Source organism: Lygodium microphyllum, chromosome 18, assembly GCF_053477565.2.
Source record: "Lygodium microphyllum isolate KBCC chromosome 18, Lygodium_microphyllum_v1.1.10, whole genome shotgun sequence".
NCBI classification, from domain to species: Eukaryota; Viridiplantae; Streptophyta; class Polypodiopsida; order Schizaeales; family Lygodiaceae; genus Lygodium; species Lygodium microphyllum.
The window spans coordinates 128,773,571-128,799,587 of record NC_141152.1 but is presented as its reverse complement, the minus strand read 5'-3'; the positions used below and the strand labels follow the sequence as shown (position 1 = coordinate 128,799,587).

The 26,017-nt window shown below is 42.3% G+C and overlaps 1 protein-coding gene across 1 annotated transcript in view; it reads left to right on the top strand.

Moving 5' to 3' along the window:
- The first annotated feature begins 1,904 nt into the window (after positions 1-1,904).
- The window catches only part of LOC148021369 (SEC12-like protein 2), a 51,195-nt gene continuing 27,082 nt past the window's right edge, over positions 1,905-26,017 (top strand). The window contains exon 1 of the mRNA XM_087699228.1: positions 1,905-2,323. Within this exon, the coding sequence (XP_087555354.1) occupies positions 2,054-2,323 (270 nt within the window). The 5' untranslated portion in view covers positions 1,905-2,053. The remainder of the gene's footprint in view (positions 2,324-26,017) is intronic.

The following is a 26,017-nucleotide window of genomic DNA, read 5'->3' as shown; positions in this document are numbered from 1 at the left end:
GATTTGGAGGTTTACCAAGTGGATGTGAGAATTGCTTTTTTTAATGACAATTTAAAGCAAGAGATATACATGGAGTAACCAAAGAGATTTGTAGTCAAACATAAGGAAAATCTTGCTTGCAGACTTCATCAAGCACTCTATGGTCTCAAACAATCTTCACGAACTTGGCATCAAAAGATTGATCTCTTCCTTACAAAACAAGGTTTTATCTCTTATTCTTCAGATCCTAACTTATATGTTAAGCGCTGCAATGATAGTTTTGTTATTCTTTCTCTATATGCGGACAATACCATCCTTATTTCTAACAATCTTAACTTTCTTCAATCAGAAAAGAAGGTTTTATCTTTTGTGTTTAACATGGTCAATCTTGGAGACATATACTCATGTCTTGGTATTTAGATTCAACGCTATCGAGAAAATGATATTTTATTATTGCATTAAACAAAGTTCATTGAAGATATTATTCAGAAGCTTAGTTTGGATTTTGTACATCTTGCTAGTACTCCTTGTCTTGTGAGCTCTATAAAGAACTCTCACTTTTTGCAGAATGATGGGCAATTAGTGCATTGCATCAACTTTATGCTAATCTTGTTGGATGTCTTCAATTTATTGGCTTAAATTCTCGCCTTGACATTCTTTTTGCTGCAAATTTTATTGGATAACATCCTAGTTCTCCATGTCTTAAACATTGGACTGCAGCTAAACTAAAGATTTTGGGTTGGTTTATTGGTGCCAACAAAACTCTGATTCTCTATATTTACTTCAACTTTTGGGTTATACAAATGTAGATTGGGCAAGCTCTCACTTATTTATGTGTTCTACAAGTGGAAATTATTTCTTTACCAATGGTTGTTTTGTTTCTTGGACTAGCAAGAAACAACGTTGTGTTGTTGTTTTCATTATAGAGGCTGAATATGTAGCTGCATCTTTAGCAGTTTGAGAGTTAGTATGGCTTCGACAAGTCTTGTTAGATATTGGCCATCTTCTTCTCTCTAGCACACCACTTCGATGTGAGAACCAAAGTGATATTAGTAATGCTAAAGACTATGTTCAACATAACAAGTCTAAACATATTGTAGTGCATTATTATTATGTTCGATATATGAAGCAAAGAAAGACATGATCATGATTGAACATTGTCCAAGTAATCAGATGATTGCAAATATATTCACCAAAGGACTCAATGAAGTAGTCTTCGCTCTACTGCGCTCAAAACTTGGAGTTGTCTCAACTTTAATCTTTGGGAATTAATCTACTATGACGTTGTAGTGCCATTGTACATACTCCTTGTAGGCACCATACACTTCACATATGCACATACACCTCAAACCTCTTGGTCATCCTTGTATATACATATTCAATTTCATTTCACATGCATAAATTCACTTTATTATGTATGCAATAATCCTTCTTGATAATGTTTGTACATTTGTATATAGGAGCTTGGGTTTTTTCCTTCTTGTGCTCCCCACAACAAGGGTTTTTTCATCCACAGCTAGAGACCTTTGTTTGAGCGGGAGTGTTGGAACTATATATAACTCACCCTATCTAAACTAGGTCTTACCTATATATTTGTAGATTGTGATCAATATGATATAGTCTTTGGGAGTGTATATGGTATGTCTCTTATCTCTCTGTCGTGTCTCTACATATCTTCTCTCTTTACATTTCAACACATATAACACTCTTTAATATACTTTTTCCTTTAAAGCAAGTGAAGTGTAACCTCTTGAACTTCAGACTGATACGGAGCGCAGTTAGCTAGTGTAGATTGTTCGTCTTAATTGGCCAGCCAGCTAGTGTAGTGTAAGTAGATATAAATAATAAGTCACAAGACGAGATGAGATAAAGATAAAAGGTTTTTCGTTTTAATTAGAGGGAGAAGAGCGTAAAATTCAGGTCATTCGATACGCCCCAATAAAAATTCCATAGCTTTCGAATGTGACGCACCAATTTGAGGGCCACAGAGACACCGAGAGAGAGAGAGAGAGAGAGAAGAACAGAGAGCGTCGAGCGAGCATCGAATTGGACACGAGACGGATCTCTGGAACGTATGGGCAGCAGGCAGCCCTTAACCTGCGCCAGGAAATATGATCTGCCCCTCTTCTGCTCGGCTTGGGCGGCCACACCTTCCACCACTCAGAAGGAAGACAAAGGTGAGGAGGCAGAGGGCAAGGAAGAGAAGGCCAGCAGCTCCCAGGAGGCTTCTCCAGATGCCAGCTTCGTGATCCTCGGCGGCGGGGGTGGTGTCGGTGATACTGGCATCAAGAATAGCCTCCTACTTGCTCGTTACGATCACTCCACGGACAGCCTCTCTGAAGCAGTAAGCTTATACGTGTATACATATATACATTGATCTGCCTTTTTCTTCAGTATACTGGGATGCATACAAATGCTGTGAGCTTCTGTTGAATGATGTGGACTAAATCCAAGGCATGAAAATTAACGTGATCAATCTCTTCAGTTGGGATCTGGAGATTCCCTTCGCTTGCAACTATTGTTAGCATGAATCCTCCCCAGCGTTGCATGCGATAAGGAGTTTATTCGAGAGTTTTCCTGTTTTTGCCATGTCTACTCTGATAAGCAGATGACTCTGTAATGAACTTTGATAAATAGTTATTAACGTTTGAGTGTCAAGTGGCTGTTGTGACTGTGACGCTCCAAGTCCACACACACACACACACACACACACACACAAACAAAGAAAATGAAAGAAAGAAAAGTTAGATTAATATGTACGAAAGGCCAAATCAGCCTATGAGACCAAAATGTTACATTTGAAAGTTAAGGAAATTTCTCGAGTTCCAAAATGGTTATCATCTAATGCTATGACTAACTAAATGGAGAATAAGCAATACGTAATTGATGAATACAAAATAATGTAAAAACTAGATACAATGTGGAATTGCTTTGGGGTAACTCTCATCCCAAGATATCTGTCATGGATGTATCTAACATTGAGATGCTGAAGCAGTGAGGCAGGGTTTCCTCATGATGATGTAGTATCCTTTGTATGGCCAAATGATACTTCCTACAAGGGCGTGGATGACGGGCTATGTATCTCTTAATGGCTATGTCTACGGTGACTCCTTGGGATGGGGCCACCAATTGGTCCGATGGGACTCTATGGCAGAGGGAGTAGTCAATGCTCTATAGAACTTTGTGAATGTATGCTAGTGTGTCTCTCCATGTGCCTACTCCTAAAACATCATATTCAGTGTGTTCTATCGATGGTGTATATCTCCATGTGCCTATTTCTAAAATATCATATTCGGTGTGTTCCATCAATGGAGATAGCTTTCATGGTTGTCTAGATAGGACAATAGCTGATTTCTTCCATTTGCTTGCGATGGAAGTTTGAATTTTCTCTCTGTTCAGCATCCTCTCATTCCCTAGCCATTTCCCAGCCTTGCTTCAAAGATCTCAACATTCTAATCCTTGGAGATTGAGAAATTGTATTTTTTCTTGTTGTAAACCCTAATTTGTACTATAGGGTTTGATAGCAACCTTGGGAAGTGTGCCATGAGATTGAAGTCTCAAGACTTGAATTTTTAGGGCTGAGAATGAAATCCTAGCAAGATTCAAGTGAGGGACCAGTCATTAATTATTGCTTGTTGTAATTAAGTTATAATTAGGTTATTACCACCCCTCCACGGAAGGAAGGCTAGTTTTATAAATGTAGCAATAAAGGGTTGGAAACATGCCACCTTGCCTTGTTTGACTCCAAACATGAGATTTGTAGTATGTAAAGATGGTGGTTGGTAAGTTTCGTTGTGGACATGATGCTCCTTTTCAAGATCTCCAGCTCCTACATGTGGCTTTGATACCATGTGAGAGTGCACATTGGAAAGAGAAAAGTGAATACGGAGAGGAGGAGACAAAGAGAGCGTTGAGCAAATTACCCTCTCCTTCAATCAAAAGAAGTAGAGGAGGATATATCCAAGCTAATCCTAGGTAAAATGTACTGCAACATCGGCTTATTGACCGCCTCGGTCAATATGTTTGCAAAGTTGTCAAAGGAAGGCACAAACTCTAGGTATATAGTGCCTAGCTCAACTTGCTCTCTGGTGAAGTGAAAGTGCACCCCCCATATACCGTGTCCGCGGTGTAATGATTGGATTGCTTATAAGAGCAATGACACTCTAGTTGTTGCAGTAGACAACGGTGAGAGAGTCACATGGAAAGTCTCCTGTAAGCTCCTTAAGTAGATGGCCTCTTTGGTACCATAAAAAAAGCCTGATACTCGTCAGGTTTGCGAAATGGCAGTTTTCCCAAATGGTTTTTCCAGCATTATCCATAATTAAATATCAATTTTCAGTCTTTAAATATTAAAAACTAATCTAATAAATATTTTAGTGCCCAGAAAAATAATCTGGCTGGCCAATAATTAAATTGGTTAGATAACTTCCATTCTAGAGTGCTATGCCCTCTTTGACCATCAGATTGGTATTAGCTACCATTAAACGCCACTTCTCTAGTGCCACGAATTGAGACTCATAGTAAAAAAAGGACCTAGACTAACTACTGGCAAGATAGCACCAAGTATCTATGTAGCATAACTTACAGTAACTTTTGCCTTTAACATCTCGTAATTTCCTCGGGTCTCGGGATCATAAATTCACTCTAACCCTAGTTACACCTCACATGTGCAACATTTACTTAACCATGCGATTAAAAATTAGACCACATGTTAAGTGAGGTTTCAAAAATACATTTTCTCATGATAGCTCTTCCCTTTGAAATCCTTGCAATCGTCCTCGAGTACACTGCGAGATGCATCAATAGCAAAATAGTAGATTGGAATTTTCACAAGGCATCATAGTTAACACAACATTGCGCACTGTTGCTCAACCATTTCATATGTCGAACACATGATAAAAATTACCAGCCAACATAACATAATATAAGATCCGCAAAGAATCTCAAAAACATTGCGAGATTGTCATGTGACATGTCTATTTCTCATGAGCTCAACTTATCTGGCAAAACCAAACCATAGCATAGCATAAACCAAGGCTAAAACATCAATGTCATCATAACATATGCTACTGTCCATAACTAGCCGCATACCACTGAATCTTAATGACCATACATTGAAAACCAACATCCGTTAATTAGTCCTTCCTGATGATCATTAATCAATGCAAATGCACAGTTTCAGAGCTGTAGTGAAAACCAAACCAAACCATACCCATCTGCATACTAAACATAGTGACTAGTACACCGAATAATGATCTTTTGGCAAACATACGGTCAACTACAGTACCTTGAATGTATGCTGAATACATTTGAGATCCACTACATCTAGAGCTGTCCATCATGGAGGAGTGGAGGTATGAGCTCCCTCATGAGCATCAAGTAACACTCTGGATCCTTGCTCTATTGAACTTGATTGAGCATGAGCTAAAGTCAGCTCTAACTAGAAAGCATCAAGGTAAAGGTGCAACAACTGAGGATGGTTTGCCAAGTCATCCTCCTCCATCCATTTGGTATGCATTGGTGAATAATTGTGAAACTTCACCAAGTATCTTTTGGAAACCTTACCCCTGATCTTCCACACTTTGTGTGCCAAAATGTACTTTGGTACCAGTATTTTATCGAGCTCTTCAACCTTAGGCTGAATTTCAGTAGATACACCCTTTGGCACATCACCATGAAAAGGCCTAAGCAATCTCACATGAAAGCCATTGTGTATCTGCCAGTATGGAGGCAATTTCAGCCTATAGCACGCATTAGTGATCCTCTTCAACACTTGAAATGGTCCATAGTATCTCATAGATAGCTTTGGATACAATCACTCTTTGCCCTTCATCTTTTTCAGTCGTGTCTTTTCAAAACGCAGCAATACATAATCGCTTCTGCAAAGTGCATAGCACGCCTATGATGGCATTATTTAGTTGTACATGTGAATACATCCTTACATGCCCTAAATATAAATGCATTTTATTCTTTGTGTACCTACACAAACTCTAATGAATGGAATGATGAAGCGTTGAATCATGGAGTGAATGTGATACAAGGGAGACAAGGAAGATGATGAAGACAACCATGAACCACGAACCGTAATGTCCTCCTGAAGGGGTGTGATGTCAGAAGTGGTGCAACGATGTATGCTCGGGAAATGGAATCCATATATTAGACACGAGGTTGTCACATACAACAGTGAGTCACTGGCTGTGTGGGCACCTTGGCACTGGCTCCTCTCTCCTCGGGAACTCCAGGTGATGAAATGACCAACTGAGGAGGAAAAGCCCAGAATAAATATGCACAAATAATGCCATAAAATATGTTAGGTCTGCCAGCAATAAATGCCCAATATGACCATAAAATGACACAATAAAAAATATCTAAACAACCTAAATAATGTGCCCAAGCCTCTACAGCTCAGACTCACACATGAGCTGACATATCTGCTAACACCCTCTCTCAGATCATGGGTGATCTGTACAATACAATGGTGTAATGAGAATGAATCATAAACTGTACAACATAGAACCACCAAGTAGAACCATGGATATCCAAGCAGTGGGTGATCAAGCCACCACCAAGGTGCCTCGGAGAGAACCTGATGTCGATGTCGATTGTACCAGCTTCGGAAAATAGAGAAGATCATAGTAGCTCTCAATGTCTGTCAACAATTCCTTTGATGTAGCACATGTGACCATCCTGTCACCAATGCCGCAGTGCATAAATGACCATGGATTCCCCTTCTTTTGGCCAAATTGTCAAAGTGTCGCCCCATGTGAGCTCCAGACGAAAGCCTCCCGCTCTGTCAAGTAACCAGCCCATCATGAACCTAGATGTTAATCCTAGCTCCAGGATTTGTACAGACTTCGGTTGATGCATCAGGGATGTCCCTCTCTGGATCCTGTGCATCTGTATAGAAATATAGATGAGGCGCGGTGGCCCCATCTCACCACCCTTACACTCCCTCTCTGGCATTGGAGAGTCGTGAGGAATGACCTTATCACCACTACTAGAAAGCAGCTGAGGAAGGGGCCACTAAGCCCTTCCCACGATCCGAAGAAGAGGATCCCTGCCGCACCTTGGACTTCGCCTTGGCTAGAGGATTGGAATTGGAATCTGAGGTAGACGAGGACTCGTCGGAGGAGTCCGCATCCCACTTCGTCTTCTGATCCTTTTTCTTCCTGGAGCCGCTAACTCGTTGCAGTCCTTCCTTAAATGAGCTTTCTTGCCACAATGGTAACATTGGGCCTTCGACTTCTTTGTCTTCAAACACCTCTCTAAAGCTGCAAAAGCCTCATTGGAATCTCCATGTAGTGTAGCATCAGTGGATGTGCACGGAGGAGCCATCTGGAAAGGATGTAGAATAGAAGTAGAGAAAAGAAGGTATTTGGAGAGGGAACACAGCCAAACCACGAGCACAGACTGCAAAAAGCAAGAGTTCACATACACTATAACCCAAAATCTGATCAAAAGAAGTCAAAATCTGCTGCACAAAGTCAAAAAATCAGTTCAAAACTACTAGAAACAGCAAAAACGGCCTGTTCTGCTAGTCGCCCAGCCCAAAATAGTGCTGAAAACAGCAAAACACAGGCTGCACACTGCATAAACAGGTGTAGGGTACTGTCACTAGCAGCTTGATGATGAAAACACAGGCAGCAGGAGGTGTTGGACAGCAGGCGATGGCAAATCTGCAGAAAACGTAGGTCAAACAGGTCACCTGTATGGAGCAGCAGCCGCCTGATCAGCAAGGGTGAAAACAGTCCTGAAATTAGCAAGAAAACATAGTAGGAGCACAAATCCTGAAATCTGATACCACGTCAGAAGTGGTGCAGCAATAGAAGCGTAAACATAAGCCGTAATAAACTGCTGAAACACAAGACATTAGAAAAAGGCAAAGAAATAACACAATACAGATGAGAACTCAAATGCATGCTTGGGAAATGAAATCCATATATCAGACACGAGACTGTCACATACAACAGTGAGTCACTAGCTGCGTGGGCACCCTGGCACCGGCTCCTCTCTCACCGGGAACTCCAGGTGGTGAACTGACCAACTGAGAAGGAGCCCAGAATAAATAGGCACAAATAATGCCATAAAATATGTCAGGTTGGCCAACATTTAATGTTGGTCAGCCAGCAATAAATGCCCAATATGACTATAAAATGACACAATAAAAAATACCTAAATAAGGTAAATAATGTGCCCAAGCCTCTGCAGCTCAAACTCACACATGAGCTGACATATTTGCTAACATGTGAGGGTAGTGGAGAGGCTGGAGAGAAGAGGTGACGGACTGAATGAATCAGCTGTGAGGAATGAATTAGAGAGTGGCCTATAAATAGGCACAGTCAGTCTAGGATGGCGCCCCTTTTTGGGGCTGCAAACCCTAAACGCAAAACGCAGAAAGGCAAAAAGTGCAAACTGTGGGTGAAGGGTTTCTCAACACCCCCTTTTAGGCCCAAAAAGGGGAACAAGAGAAAAGTGAGGTGGAGATGCAATGCCGCAAGCTAAAGAATGCTTATGCAGCAGGTGCCACTTGGACAATGTCCCTCGTGGGGAAATTGTTCACTTGCCCAAGCGCCCTAGTACAAAGATGATGAAAACATGCAATGCATAGGAGTAATGTCAGACTTTGTGGGGTGCCGAGAACCATAAGGATATGCTCGTACTCCATCTCGGGAGGTGGCTCCATGCTGACCAAGGGACAAAGAAGATCCGCCTTGTAATCCAAGAATACCACTTGAAAGGAGACATTTAAAGATAATTAGGAGACAGGATGAGTTGTAGAACCTGAAACTCAACCTCGGGAGAAAAGCCACTAGCTCCGTGACTCCATGCTGGAAGGAATACGAAGGCCTAGTCACCAAGTCGCTGCTGAAGATCCAAGGGTCCCTATCTAAGTAGGTCCTCTAGATCCTTGGTATCAGGGCTGGATCTACTTAAACAGTGGCAAAGGTCCTCCATCCAGTGTCGGCAAAGACTGGTGGCGGGGGTTCGGCATCCACTTCTTTTCTTCTAAGTTCTTCCGTTGCATCAAAATCTCGTTTTTTCAAGTTTCAGGTGTTTTCAGCTTGCTGCCCACGCCCCTTTCGCAGAGAACATTGCAGTCTGAGCTGTCCCTTGCTGTCATTTAGAGTCTAGCCCCTGTTTCCAGCCTTGCACCCACAGTTTGCAGCTATCTACAGCAGAGCGATTGTTGCTGATCACTCTCCATTCAGAAAACAATCTCGTTTTTGCAGATTTCAGGTATTTCAACTTGCTGCCCACACCCCGGATGCGGAGGACATCGTGGTCCAAGCTGGCCATTGCTGTCTACAATAGTCTGGTGCCTATTTCCAGCCTACCACACAGTGTTCGGAGTTGATTTCAGCATGCTGACTATTGCTGCTGGTTTTTCCTACGTTTTCAGTCTTCTCTCTCCTGTAACCTTCGTTTTTAGTCTTTCTCTCTCGTCCTCATCAGAGAAGACAGACCTGTGGCGGGTTTGGCATCAACATTTGATTTCTCTATCATTTTCACCGTGCATTGGGAGATATTCTTTTTCTCCCTCCCACCCTCCCTTCTCTAGTTTGCCACACCGGTACTATGGCTTCTCCACTGATAGATTGCCCTTCTACTGGGTGCTACTATTGCGGTACGAATGGTCATCTTACTGAAGGTTATCGACATCAACCTTTGCTTCTCACCCCTCCCGAGTATATGTGTCTTCCACCAAGCACTGCTTGTGCCACCTCTCCTTTCTGGGCCACAGAGATCGTTTTGCATCGGCTATCAAAGTATTATGCTCAAGGCAATAGGCCACACCCGATGCGCACTAAGTCCTTTTGAGCACACGGATGCTCTAAGACCTTACGAGGCGATAAGCCCTCTTGGAGACCACCCCACTACGTGGAGGTTTTCCCCACCTACTTCGGGGTACAGTGGCTTCCTCGGCTCACATCTTCTCCATAGTCCACTCTTGAGAGCCCGCGAATGTTCCCCACCCTTAGCTCATCTTGAGCCTTCTCCTTTCCTATCCTCTTCCACTCAGGTTCGAGAGGCCACTTCTGGGTGCTTTTCGGCTTCTTCTTCCGAGCCCCAGATACCTTCTTCGGCACATCCGGCGGCACTTCCTTTGTCATCAGATGCTTCGCAGTCCGTGAACCATGAGTGGTTGGATTCTCTCTCTCTCTCAGACTGGGATTAAGAGGGGGATTATCTTACTTCACCCTTAGAGGGGGCTTCTAGTTCTTCGGCTTCAGAGGGGCCCCCTCCGTGTACTCCTTCCGATTTAGAGAGGGACCCTATGTGCCATGAAGTTCTTCACACACCCCCACCTTTCACTTTCGAGGAGTGGCTCTCCTTTGAGCAATCATTTGGCCCTTGGATCTTCAGCAGCGACTTGGTGACTAGGCCTTCGTATTCCTTCCAGCATGGAGCCACGGAGCTAGTGGCTTTTCTCCCGAGGTTGAGTTTCGGGTTCTATAGCTCATCCTGTCTCCTGATTATCTTCAAAGGTTTCCTTTCAGGTGGTATTCTTAGATTACAGGGTGGATCTTCTTCGTCCCTTGGTTAGCATGGAGCCACCTCCCGAGATTGAGTATGGGCATATCCTTATGGTTCTTAGCACCACACAAAGTCCAACATTACTCCTATGCATTGCATGTTTTCATCATCTTTGTACTAGGGCACTTGGGCAAGTGAACAATTTCCCCACGAGGGACACTGTCCAAGTGGCACCTGCCGCATGAGCATTCTTTCGCATGTAGCATTGCATCTCCACCTTACTCTTCTCTTGTTCCCCTTCTTGGGCCTGGGAGGGGGGTGCTAAGAAACCTTTTACCCTTCACCCACAGTTTACGCTTTTGCGTTTCTACGTTTTGCGTTTAGGATTTGCAAATGCAAAACTCAAAACTCAAACACAAAAACTCAAACACAAATAGAAGAAGGGAGAGAGAGAGAGAGCACAACTCTGAAGTGAATGAATGCTGTAAATGAATGTAAGAGTGTATAGTGTGCTCAAGGGTAGAGCAATGTCGAAGTGTGATGTCCACCGGAGACGGATCCCAATTCGGAAACTGGTAAACGCAACAGTGTACCGCTGATCGGAGGTTGGAAATTGCGCTTAGTTTGTTGTAAACAGTGTTTGATGTGGCTGGTAATAACTGGATGATCAGATTGTAGCAAATGATGATGTCGCTAGCAACTGATGTCAGTATGGATGAAGGCGCCAGTAGCAGGAGCAAACACGGATGGAGTGCCAGCAGTCTGGAGGGCTGGACAGCCACGTGGAGGAGGCTGATGGCTGAAATCTGCACGTGGAGTGAGAAACTTGCACAGACGGAATGAATTTGAATGGGGGCAGCTTGTCTATTTATAGATATGGAAGGGCGCTCCAAAAATTAGGGTTTCCATTGAACTCTCTCGAACCACTGCCCGTTTTAGGGTTTTTACTTTAAAAGAGCAATTTTTAGTGTATTTTGGGGCTGTTTAAGAGGTTAATCAGCAAGTAATGCATATTTTAGCTCAACACCCCCTCTCAGGCCCAAAAGTGAGCCAAAAGGTTAGGCCAACCATTGTGATGTTTATTGACCCCAAGGCGTTCCACCCCAAAGCAGCCAGGGCATTGGACAAAGGGTGCACGTCGGTTGCCCAGTGGCCTACCAAGACTACAGAGGCGATGGTTATCGTACCAAGGGAATCCAAGTAGTTACCTCGGAGAGGACAGGGCATCGGACAAAGGGTGCACGCCAGTTGCCCCAGTGGCCTACCAAGCCCTACAAAGGCGGATGGAACTACATGGAACTTTTTTTTTTGTTTGAATAAGTGAGGTAAATTTTATGGGATGCAGTCGATTGAGTAAAAGTGACCCAGAAGACGGAAGTAGGGAGGATACACCCAACACATTACAAAATAGAACAAGCTAACCCATCCACTCAGGGTGTTGATGTGACGAGGGAAAATAGGTGTTGAGGTATCCATGTGATGGAGGATGGTGGTGGGGTAACAACCACTGCCAGTGGAAACATCTTAGGATCCGCTCAAGTGGGGCTCTGCACAATGAGATGCAAAGTATGCCATATGCTTTGTGATGTGTTGGGTGTACCCTCCCTACTCCCGTCTTCTGGGTCACTTTTACTCAATTGGCCACATCCCATAAAATTTACCTCCCTTATTAAAAAAAAAAAGTTTCATGTGGTTCCATCTACCTTTGTAGGTCTTGGTAGGCCACTGGGCAGCCGATGTGCACCCTTTGTTCGATGCCCTATCCTCTCTGGGGTGACTACTCGGATTCCCGTGGTAAGATAACCATCGCCTCCGTAGTCTTGGTAGGCCGCAGTAGCAGCACCCAGTAGAAGGACAATCTAGCGGTGGAGACGCCATGGTACCAATGTGGCAAATTGGAGAAGGGAGGGTGGGAGGGAGAAAAAGGATATCTCCCAATGTGCAATGGAAATGATAGAGAAATCAAATGTTGATGCCGAACCCGCCACCGGTCTTTGTCTTCTCTGATGAGGAGAGAGAAAGACTAAAAAAGTAGGTTTTAGGAGAGAGAAATACTGAAAACGCAGGAAAAACCATTAGTAGCAGTCAGCATGCTGAAATCAGCTCCGAACAATGTGTGGTAGGTTGGAAACAGGGGCCAAACTGTTGTAGACAGCAATGGACAATTGAGACTGCGATGTCCTCCACGAAAGGGGTATGGGCAGTAAGCTGAAAACACTTGAAACCTACAAAAATGAGATTTTGATGCGACGGAAGAAGAAGAAAAGTGGATGCCCGAACCCGCCACCGGTCTTTGTTGTCATTGGAGTGGAGGATCTTTGCTGCTGTTTGAGCAAATCCAGCTTTGATACCATGTCAAAAGATGACGTATGAGCGAGATAGTAGGGTTTGTGGGGAGGAACACAGAGTGAACTCGGCAAACATGGAGAAGAGAAGAGAAAAGAAGAGAGAAGAAACTCTGATGAATGGAATGATGAAGTTTTGAATCATGGAGTGAATGTGATACAAGGTAACAAGGGTGTCGTAGCACAAGGAAGATGATGAAGACAACAACGAACCACAAACGGCAATGTCCTCTTGAAGAGGTGTGAGGGTAGTGGAGAGGTAAGAGAGAAGAGGTGACGGATTGAATGAATTAGTTGTGAGGAATGAATGAGAGAGTGGCCTATAAATAAGCACAATCAGTCTAGGATGGTGCCCCTTTTTGAGGTTGCAAACCCTAAACGCAAAACACAGAAATGCAAAAACACAAACTGTGGGTGAAGGGTTTCTCAACAAGGGGAAAAATGATTAGAGCAACATCCTTGGTGTTCTCACTCAGGAGGATAAACTTGATGGATCAAACTACTTGTTGTGGAGATTTATGGTCCGTAACCTTCTTGTAGCGAAGGATTTGTGGGACTATGTTACAGGTTGCTGGTGGTGCTACCTCTCCTTCCCCTCCTACCGAGGATCATAGAAGATGGGACTCAAAAGATGCATATGCACTTTCTTTGATTGCTTTATCAATGAAAATATCAATCATTCCATACATCTGGTCTTGTAAGACCTCAAAATCAGCATGAGATGTACTTGAGCGTATGTTTGCAGCACGTAATGAGGCCATAATATCTTATCTCCATAGAGAGTTGGCCAATGTGAACATGGATGAGGGTGATAGCATGATAGATTACCTTACTCACATATAGGCTTTGCGCGAGCAACTGCTCAATGTGGGTGAAATCATTCAGGATGTTGACTTGGTAAACATCACAGTGAACTCTCTTCAAGAGTTGTATCTTGGTTTCCACACCTCTTTGATGTTGTCTTTGGGGGGGGGGGGGGGACAGCGACCCCTTACATTTGTGGAGTTGGAAGGCCTCTTGTTGCAAGAGGAATATACTTAGAAGAATGTTGCATTGCGCTTAGGAGATGTAGCTATGCTTTCCAAGTTCAAAGGCAAAGGAAAAGTCAAGCAAAATGCAAAAAATCAGCAAAAGGGTGATGTTGGAGAGCCATCAAATAAGGTTGTCCAAGACATAGAAAAGTCTAAAAAGAAGGGAAAATGCCATTATTGCAAGAAGCGAGGTCACTATATTGATGAATGCTGTAAGAGATTAGCCAAAGAGAAGAAAAAGGACTCTGGTTTGGCTGTCCAAGAGACGTTAGCTAGCAAATCTATTGATGGTGATACTTCAGCCAACTTTGTGGAGGAGAACTATGCATTTTTGACTTGCAGTTATGATTCTTCAATGGCTGATTCAGCATTTAATGTTGCTGAAACGCAGCAAACATGGTATTTTGGCAATGGAGCTTCAAAGCACATCACTTCTAGGAGGTGTTTGTTTTCCTTTTTGCATTCAACCCTTGTTGGGAAGTGTGTTACATGTGCTAACAATAGCAGTTATGATGTTTGTGGCATTGGGACAGTCACTATTATTGCTGCAGATGGTTTTGACTTCATACTTCTAGATGTTTTGTTTGTGCCTGGCATTACAAAGAAGTTGTTGTCTATCTTTGCTTTTAACAAGCATGGCTTTCGGGTCATCTTTGAGGATGACAAATGCATTGTCAGAGATAGGGAGATGGATTATGCACTCAGGCTATTTGAGACCAGGGTAACCGCAAAATGTTTCACCCCCAAAACATTTCAACACCGAAATGTTGTGTTTCACCTCTGAGAGGGTCCCAAGTGAAACACCAATTGAAACGATTGAATAATACATATAAGATATATTTTCTTAGAAGTATCGATATTGAATTTATACAAGTGTTAAGACTTGAGAAGCATCGTATGGTATGTGCAAGTATCCAATTTTACTAATAAACAATCTATAAGAATCATAAACTAAAGAGTTGAGACTCGAGACTCCAAACATCAAACTAGTAGTTACAAGTTCAAGAATTAGGTTGCAAGCAACTAACTAGTTTACATGCACTGTGAATTTGATTCACAAATCCCTTGAAGGCCCAAAGAGTACATTTCATGATTCATGAATAAATGTCATCAATATCAAATTACAACGTAGGATAAAAGTTCCACGTTAAGACTCGAGAGTCTTGACAATGAGAAATCAATGAATCATGATTGATCATCGAATACAAATTACAATGTAGTGATGCACATAGAAGGCTTAGGGTCTCTTCGTGCATGGCAATGAGAAACATGAGCAGCAACTGTAGTAGATGACTTTGCAACTTTGTGACGTTGACATGTAGAGGATTGGGTCTGGTGCCTCATCCTCTCAATGTCCTCACGGATGAAGTCATACACATCATCCTGAGGGGTTTGGGGCTGCAACATAGTCACATTTGCTGCTCTCACAACAGCAATCTTTCTAGGGTCAAGCTGATGTGGTGTCCAGCTTGCTGACCACTCACCATCCAAAGCTCTTGGTTTCTTAAGAACTTGAAGGTTGGCATTTGTATATGCCAACTTGTTTAATTGGCTAGTGCTAAGCCTGCAAAATCAAAGGGCATACATATAAATCATGATATTTAGATTACTTCTTAAGTCAGTGGCTTATTTCAAAGGTTTATATTTATCACTTCTTAAGTCACTGGCATACATATTCGAGTCATCTGGGATACCGTGTACAAATATAGTCAAAAGATGCAAGAGCAAGACTTGAATCAAGTCTCAAACGTAACTTGTAAGAGGCGGGTTGTGATATATGATATAGAATGAAAGAAAACTTATATTTCCTTACATGACATAGAATGAAAGAAAACTTATATTTCCTTACTTGTCAACTGACAACACAGTGTGATTGCGAATGGCATTGCGAAGTCTTTCCATAAACTCGTACAAAAGGCCCATGGTAGCCTCTTCACTTTCACATAGTTGTAACATTGATACTATAGGAGGTGGTGCACAGTGTAGTCCATCTGCATCTCTCCAAAACTCAACATTATAGATTGTGTGCGTGATATTTGTGGCATCTGGAGTAGAGGCTTATGACTAGTCCAACCACTCTTGATCCACTACCATATGCCTCAATGAATCCTTGCACTTCACCAACCTGGGATTAACCATGTATGTATCAAGAGACGTGGCATGACTGCAAGTCATAAATCATAATTGTAATAAGGACTATGACTCAGAAATTATAATCCGATTAAAAACTCATATACTTGCATAAAACTAGGAAAATATCACAAAATCTTGTTTTGGCCGGTTTTACAAGCTCCCATTGATAATGATGTCTAAACAAGCTGCGAGCAAATGACTTTCAAAGAATAAATTTGTTTAGGCCTAAAGCCTTCTCCACAATAGATGCAACCGAAGGAATCGATTCAATGTCATCCATCAGCAAGTCAATGGAGTGGGCTGCACATGGTGTCCTACAATGTGTGGATATTAGGCCTCTAATTGGTCTCCCATGCTCTTGCAATTGCTTGTGTTATCTGTTACAACCTATACAACATGGTTGGGGCTAATTTGTTTAATTGCTTCATTGATATGCTGAAATATGACCTCTCTTGGTATGTTATAGGAGTAGTTAGGTAAGTTATGGACTATGGATGGTTGGATAAATATAAAATTTACAAAAAACTAAAGCGTGATTACAAGTTGAAACAAGAAGATACTTGTGATTTGTACATCACTACCAGATAGATCTATAGATCTAAGAAACATTGTTTTAGTGCAAGAAGATACCAAGATATTGATTAAGTGGCGCTTGCGGGTGTCTTTCCAACCATTTGAAATGATTGTGCATCCATATTTCTTTCATGATGCTCTATGACCCTCAAGGCTCGTGTGAATCAAATCAACCTTGTGGTCGAGTCTGGTGGTCCCTAGAGCCTTTGAACCAGCAGGAGTGATGGGGGCTCCTACAACAGCTGCAATTGAAACAAAATTGATTAATCTCTTATAGGCACTTGTGTGAGCAACACGAAAGGCAATGCTACATTGATAAAAAAATATTTCTTCTGCAATATCAGCTTTCTTCTTCAAACGAAGTTTCTAACTTTGTTGCAATGTATTTGGGCATGATGATGCACATGCTCGCTTAGTAGAAGGTCCTTATCGAGTAGGCATTGGAGATGCTCTAGGCACAATACTAGCACTTGAGTTGTTAGTAACCGATGGTGCCCTAGGACTAGCACATGGAGTATATCGACCCTAATTGACAACACATCTGATGGTGCCCTAGGACTAGCACATGGAGTATATCGACCCCAATTGACAACACATCCATGGTTCTAGGAGAGCCAGGCTCATGATTGAGTTGTTAGTAACCGATGGTGCCCTAGCACTTGAGTTGTTAGTAACCGATGGTGCCCTAGGACTAGCACATGGAGTATATCGACCCCAGTTGACAACACATCCATGGTTCTAGGAGAGCCAGGCTCATGATTGGATGTAGCTACTGTCTCAATTCCACCACTTGCTTGTGTTTGAATCTTAGAAGCTTGGCCTCTAAAAATTTCCGTCTCTCTCTCTACAATCATGTTGACCCTATCTTGTTCGATAGGACCTTTTAGCTCTCCCATGATACTCAATCATCGTGATTGGTCTCCACCATAGGCCAAAAATATAGCCTTAGAGACCCCAATGCATCCACTTATTAGCTCACCACTTGCCCATGTAAAATGGGCCTTTGTTCAAGTGACACCACTTGCAAGCACCTCTCCACAATGCTTACATACCCACTTTCTTGAGCTGGATCTAGGATACCGTTTGATGATGATAACTTCTTGCCAAACATCAGGAGTGTTGGCTTGAATGCCAGGTGCTTGGTTTTCACAAGCACTTCTCCTAACCATCTTGAATTGGCAAAATAAAGAAGAAATAAACAAATAGTTTATGAGACAAATTAGAAAGCACGCTAGAATCTACAAAATTTAAGATATGGAAAAGTTGTGGATGTTGGGATAAAGGCCCGGTTTTAACCCCCCCTTTATAGTACACGCACATTGTACATGTGAATGCACCCTTTACGTGTCCTAAGTATAAATACATTTTATTCTTTGTGTAGCAACGCATTGTTGGTACACTCTAACCGAATCGTACTTTCACTCTGCTTACTCACTCTTGAGCTGTCACACTCTCTCACTCACTTCTTGCTCGACCTCCATCTCTCTCAGCTGTGCTCTTCGCTCAACAACTACTCAACAACTGGTATCAAAACTTAAGGTTTTGTGCACGCTTCCCAATGTCTTCCCTGTCGACAGACACAACTAATAGGTGATACGCAGTCAACAAGTGTAGAAGACCAGCAGTTGAGTAGAAAACTGTTGGCAGCAACTAGGCGAGACCAATCCAGCCGCCGACGGGAACCAACAGACAAGTCGCGACCAGTGTGGAGGCCAGGCGGCACGTGAAGACTAGGTGCGCTACTGGGCAGCGGGGTCCAGCAACAACGTGACGCAGGAGCACGCGGTGGGAACCAAGGAGAAATCGACGGTTCCATTGGTTAGACGCATTGACCGGGTGACGGGTAGGTGACGATTGTGGCAGACGTCAATCGTGTTAGTCACGCGACAGTCAACGATCCCTTGTCAGTTTTCTAAAAATAGAAAAAAATTCCTTTAATTTTTCAATTACTTGCCTTGGCGGGTGTTCACACGCCAGAGGCATTGATCTCAGATCTGTGAAGATTCGAGCCAAAAAATTGGGGCTTTTCCTAGATTTGACATCATTCATGGCTGTTAGTGATTTTCGAGTCAGAAATTGCAGACATTGCGAGTGGTGATCTCAATTAAATTGGGGATTTTGCCAAATTTGTCGGAATTTTGCTATTTTGAGTAAAATTTCTTGACATTAGATCCCAGAAATTTGGGGCTTTTCATATATTGGTAAAGTTTTGCTTTGCTGGGTCAGATTGGCTGACATTTATGTGATTTTGGACTTGAAATTTTGGGGATTTGCGCAGAATTTGATAAATTTCTGCATTTTTGCCCGTGTGGTGGCTGGTTCATGTGCAAACAACAGAGATTTACTTCTGGTTAAGAAGAACAACAGTGTATTTTGCTGGTTCAGCTTGTGCTTCTGCAGTTTAGTGCATTTACTCTTGTGTTCGTGATAAAATGGCTGCAACTTCTTCCAGTTCAAACATCAAGAGTTTGATGGAGATCAAACGGTTTGATGGTCATGGCTTTGACCTTTGGAAAGACCGTATGCAGGGCATTTTTTTCCTAAAGGATTGTGAGGATGCTTTGTAAGAAGATAAAGCCGCACTAATGTCTGATGCAGATTGGGGGCTAGAGTAAATAAAAAGGATGTGGCTTACATAAAAATGGGTGTCACTGATGACATTCTGATTGGCATTAAGGGTTTAGATACAGGTTATGCAATATGGGAAAAGCTGAAAACTACTTATGAGATCACCACACCTATTAATTAGGTACATTTAATGCGCAAGTTGGTGAATATGCGACTGGATGAGTCAAAGCCTGCAGCTGAGCACTTAAGTGCATTTACGGGGATTTTAAATCAGCTCAAAGATGCAAATTTGGACTTTGATGATAAGTTGAGGGCGATCTTTTTGATCAGGACATTGCATGATTCTTGGGAGACCTTGGTGGTTTCTCTTAGCAATAACCCCAATCTCTCATATGATGGTGTTCAATCTTGAATGAAGAAATTAGATGTATGTCTAGTGGAGAAGGCAACAACTAAACTTATAATGTAAGGGTCAAGGCTAAAAAGAAAAATGCAAATGTTGGACAGAGAAACAGAATCAAGAGCAAAGAAAAGGAAAAGAGTGACATTACTTGCTATCATTGTGGTTGGAAGGGCCACAAGAAGCTTGATTGCGGGTATTACAAGAAGGAACAAGAGAGAAAGAAGAATGCATGAGACAAAAAGAAGAAAGAGAATAAGACAGATGCATCTGAGGTAGCCAAAGGCAAGGAAAATGCTAATGTGGCCTCCAGTGTAGTCATAAAGGAGCTTTCGGATACAGAGGCTGATGTATTATATGCAATTGATTATGATGCCCTTGTATGTCACATGCACGATATGCAGATAACCAAGGCTGATGTAATTGATGCACTTTTGTCAGTTGATGATGGTGTCACTCAGACTTGGATTGTAGACACTGGTGCCTCTTTCCATGTAACTCCTTGCTTGGAGTGTTTTGCTATGTTCAATGTAGGCAGTTATGGAAAGGTGTATCTTGGAAATAACCATGCCTGTAGCATTGATGGGATTGGCATAGTACACTTGTCTTTAGACAATGGTCAAGAGCTTGTGCTGAAAGATGTCAGATATGTGCGTGGCATTAAAAAGAGCTTACTATCTGTTGGTCAACTTGACTTGCATGGCTACACCACACTGTTTGGTGGTGGTTTGTGGAAAGTGAAAAAGGGTTCCATGGGATGCTGATTGCAAAAGAAAACCAAGAAGGGCACTTTGTATTGTTTGCACTGTAACGCCTTGAATGGCAAGTTTCTTGCAGTTGCTGAAATTTGCAGCCACTTTTAGTTATGAGATAAGAGATTAGGCCATATGAGCCAAAAAGGACTTGTTGTCCTCACCTCTTTGAAGAGGGTTTATGGAAAAGGCTCTAAACTTGACTTATGTAATGAGTGTGAGTTTGAAAAGCAAATAAAAAATTCCTTTTACTCTGGTGTCTCTCGTAAGTCGAATGTCTTGGACTTAGTGCGTTCTGATGTATGTAGTATGCCTGTGAAATCGTTGGGTGGTGTTGCATTTTTTGTTTCTTTTATTGATGATTGTTCCAGGAAGATTTGGGTTCATCTGTTGAAAAAGAAAAGTGAAATGTTTGTTGTTTTAAAACTTTTCATGCATTTACGACCACTCAGACAGGTAGAAAGCTGAAATGCTTGAGAATTGATAATGGGGGTGAGATCACATCTACTGAATTCAAGTCCTTTTGTGACTTGCATGGAATTAAGAGGGAGCTTATAGCTCCTTACAACCCTTCTTCAAATGGGGTGGTTGAAAGATATAATAGGACTTTATGTGAAAGAGTGTGGTGCATGCTGTCCACTGCTAATCTCCCTCATGGATTTTAGGGAGAGCACTTAAAACCACGGTTCACATTTGCAACTGCTCTCCAAAATAGGTCCTTAAATAATGGCATCTGTGAGGAGGTTTGGTCTGGCAAATTGGCCTCATATGACCATTTACGCATATTTGGCTGTGATGATTTTGTGCATGTTAGAGATGAGCTGAGGAACAAACTTGACCCAAAATCCACCAAAGGAACCTTCATGGATTATGGTGATGAGGGTGAATTTGGCTACATAGTGTGGTTACCCCAGTCCAAGAAAATTATTCGCAGTTATAATGTTGTGTTTAATGAGGCAAAATTGCTGAAAGGTACTTTAGCCTCTAATGAAGATCTGGAAAAGGTGAAGTTTTAGAGTTTGCAGCCACCTATTACTTCAGAAAATGAGCCTCATGGTGCTGTACCACAGGCTGAAACTGATAATCAGCCAGTTTTTTTTTGAGCCAAATGATGATGGACAGCAAATAGGAGCACAAGGAGGTCATGGACAGCAAGATAGGCTTGCTGATTATGAAAATGCAGGTGCTGGAAATGAAAATGAAGGTGCTATACAGCATGAACAACATGCTAAAAATGGCTTACAACAGCCAATAATTGCTGAAAATAATATACTTGCAAATGTAGACCCAATTCTTGAAAATGTGATCATTGGGTATGCAAGTCTACATGTGTAAGAAGGCAACCACATAGGTTTGACCCCTCCTTGCATTATGTGACACTTACAGATGAGGGTGAACCTCTTATATACAAAGAGGCCAAGTCATGTGAGTTCAGTAGTAAGTGGGAGCTAGCTATGCAGGAAGAGATTAAATCTCTATATGCAAATGATACTCGGGATCTTATGTCATTTGCCCGAGGAAAGGAAGCCACTTCCAAACAAATGAGTGTACAAAGTAAAGACAGTTGATGGGAAACGCAAGTACAAGGCAAGGCTGGTTGCCAAAGGGTATGCATAAAAGGAAGGGATTGACTTCTAAGAGGTCTTCTCACCTGTTGTGAAGATGACCACTTTACGTGTGCTTTTTGCTCTTACTGTTGTATTGGACTTAGAGCTGTATCAAATGGATATAAAAACAACTTTCTTGCATGGTGACATTGATGAGGAAATCTACATGAAATAGCTCGAGGGCTTTGTAGTTCCTGGAAAATAGCAGATGGTGTGTAAGCTAAAACGCAGCATGTATGGGCTAAAGCAAGCATCACGGCAGTGGTGCAAAAAGTTTGACACTTTTATGCTATCTCATGGGTTTATATGCAACCATGCAGATCATTGCTTGTACATGAAAAAGGATATAGATGGCAGCCCCATCATACTTGTTTTGTATGTGGATGATATGTTACTAGTTGGGAAAAGGAAGACTAGCTTGGATGCTCTCAAAAATCAGCTAAAATTAGTATTCTCCATGAAAGATTTGGGGAATGCAGAGCATATTTTAGGCATGAGGATTCGTAGAGATAGAATGCAGAAATTACTGTTTTTATCTCAAGAAAAGTACATTGGAAAGGTACTGGACAGATTTAACATGGCTGAAGCTAAGCCTTTTGGGATACCCTTGTTAGCAGAGTATTTGTCAGCTCATGTGTGAGTCTGAGCTTGATCTGGGCTGGGCATTTTTTAAAGGTATTTTAGGTATTTTTCTGGTGTGGCATTTTATGCTAGTGGAGCATTTAATGCACCAGTCGGCCAGCATTAAATGCTGTCCGACCAGCATTATTGCTCCCCACTTTTTCAGCCTATTTATACTCAATGGCTCCTCCTCAGTCAGTCACTTCATCTTCACCATCTGCAGACTCTGTGGAGAGAGGAGCCAGTGCCAGTGCCCACGCAGCCAGTGACTCACTGTTGTATGCGACTGTCTCGTGTTCAGATATATGGATTCCATTTCCCGTGCATACATCTGAGTTCTCATCTGTATCGTGTTCTTTCTTTTCTCTTTTTGTCTTGTGTTTCAACAGTTTATTTCAGCACATGTTTATGCTTCCACCGCTGCTCCACTTCTGGCCAATGCTTTGCGGGCGCAGACATCATCGACTCCTGTCAGTTTTACACATATGACCTCGATGCTTCTTGAGCATGAGGCATCCTTGAGATTACAGGGGCGGCTTCCGGCACATTATGGAGGTGAGGCTTATGTAGCTTGAGAGAGGGGTGACGGGAAGAAGAAGTCGAAGGCCCAGTGTTACCACTGTGGCAAGAAGGGACATTTGCGGAAGGACTGCAAGAAGTTAGCGGCTTCCAGGAAGGAGCAGCAGAAGACGAAGCGGGATGTTGACTCTACCGATGAGTCCTCTCCTTCATCAGACTCCGACTCCGATCCTCCGACCAAGGAGAAGTCCAAGGTGCGGAAGGGATCCTCTTCTTCGGATCGCGGGAAGGGCTTGGTGGCCCCTTCCTCGGCTGCTTTCTAGTGGTGGTGATGAGGTCATTCCTCACGACTCTCTTGTGCTAGAGAGGGAGTGTGAGCGGGTGTTCAGATGGGGCAGCCGCGCCTCATCTATATTTTTATATAGGTGCACAGGTTCCAGAGAGGGACGTTCCTGACGCATCGACTTCAGTCTGGCGGAATCAAATCCTGGAGATGGGATTGACATCCAGGTTCATGGTGAGCTGGTTATCTGACAGAGAGCGGGAGGCTTTCGTCTGGAGCTCACATGAGGGGACACTTTAGCGGTCTAGCCAAAGGCAGGGACTCCATGGTCACCTATGTTCAGAGGCATTTTTGACAGGATGGTCTTGTATGCTACTGCGAGACATTGGTGATGGACACTGAGACATGCTATGATCTTCTCTATTTTCAGGTGTTTGGTACGATCGACATCAATATCAGGTTCTCTCCGAGACACCTTGGTGGTGGCTTGATCACCCACTGCTTGGGTATCCATGGTTCTACTTGGTGGTTCTATGTTGTATAGTTTTTGATCCCTTTTCATTGTACTATTGTATTGTATCAGATCACTCATGATCTGAGAGAGGGTGTTAGCAGAGTATTTGTCAGCTCATGTGTGAGTCTGAGCTTGATCTGGGCTGGGCATTTTTTAAAGGTATTTTAGGTATTTTTCTGGTGTGGCATTTTATGCCAGTGGAGCATTTTATGCACCAGTCGGCCAGCATTAAATGCTGTCCGACCAGCATTATTGCTCCCCACTTTTTCAGCCTATTTATACTCAGTGGCTCCTCCTCAGTCAGTCACTTCATCTTCACCATCTGCAGACTCTGTGGAGAGAGGAGCCAGTGCCAGTGCCCACGCAGCCAGTGACTCACTGTTGTATGCGACTGTCTCGTGTTTAGATATATGGATTCCATTTCCCGTGCATACATCTGAGTTCTCATCTGTATCGTGTTCTTTTCTTTTCTCTTTTTGTCTTGTGTTTCAACAGTTTATTTCAGCACATGTTTATGCTTCCACCGCTGCTCCACTTCTGACAACCCTTACCTCCTTATCTCAAGCTTAGCAAAGCCAATAGCCCGAAAAATGACGCGGAAGCAAATGCTTTGAAGGGAGTTCCTTATGCATCAGCTTGTGGCTCCCTTATGTATGCTATGGTTGCTACTCGTCTAGACATTGCTCATGCAGTGGGAGGAGTTAGCAGGTTTATGTCAAATCTTGGCAAAGCACATTGGGAGGCTGTCAAGTGTATTCTTCGATACCTTAAGGGTACACAAAGAAAAAGTATTTGCTATGGGCAGGGTGCACTTAGTTTGCAGGGTTATTGTGATGTAGACATGGTAGGTGACTTGAATACTCGTAGGTCCACCAATGGGTATGTCTTTACAATTGCTGGTGGGGCTATTTCTTGGTGTTCCAGGTTGCAGAACATTGTTGCACTGAGTACTATTGAAGTTGAATACATATCAGCTACTGAAGCTTCTAAAGAAGCTATATTGTTAAGCAGACTTGCAGATGATCTCGGCATGTCTATGGGTACTACAGTTTTGGGATGTGATAGCTAGAGTGCTGTGTATTTGGCTAAGAATGCCATGTATCATTCACACACAAAGCATATAGATGTGCGATATCACTTTATCAGACAGATTCTGGAAGATGGTCAAATCACATTGACCAAGATTAAAACACAAGATAACCTTGCAAATGTTCTCACTAAAAGTCTAAGCAAAGCGCAGTACAAGCATTGCATTCGACTTGTGGGAGTTGGTTAGCTAGAGGTTCACATCGGACCTTTAAGTGGGGGTTGTTGGGATAAACCGAATTTTTAGATTAGGAACAAAATTCTTTACATTTGGAATATAGTTTGAAATAAAATTTCAGGATTTGGGGCAAAATTTTCCAAATTTGGGGCTAAATCTATCATTATTTAGAAGTTTCAAGACTTGGGAGTTGGGAACAACTATTCAGATTTGGGGTAAATTTTCAAGATTTGGAAAAAATTTGGTTTAGCTTTGGGGTAAAATTTCAACAGTTGGGACACACAAATTTATTCAGATTTGGGTAGAGAATCAAAATTGACTAGCCATGAGTCATGACTAGTCACTCACAAGTCATGGGGAGAGAGAGTTGCCTGCTCGAGTGATGTCGACTATGAATCCTATACGTCAATTAGATGTGGATCCACGTCACTTGGATTGATGCGTTGACTACTCGTGAGTCGTTTCCTTTGTTATCCGGATTCCATATGCGTTTGATCGTTGACATTTGCGGTTTGTTTACATGGCCCATTTTAATAAATCGTTTATTAATAATACGTATGACTAAAAAACAATCGATACGTCACACAAAATGTTTAATCAAAGTTTATCAATAAAACGTAGGACTTCGACTAAAAAACGACGGACATAAAAACGTTTTTTAAAAAAAGCGTCATTTCAACTTGAAATGTTTTGATTAAAAACGCCAATATAAAACGTTTATCAATAAAATATTCGACTAGAAAGCGGCCGACAAAAAAACGTTTTTAAAAAAAGCGTTAAATCTTCAGCTTGAAATGTTTGGATGTTTCACACATGACTGAAACCTTTCAGTCATGAAACGTGTTTCGTGTTTTTACTCCTGTTGAAACATGTTTTGCGGTTACTTGGTTTGGGATCCTATATAAGGTTTTGTTTTTGTTGGATACCTATGATGCACAATCTCATGATGCTG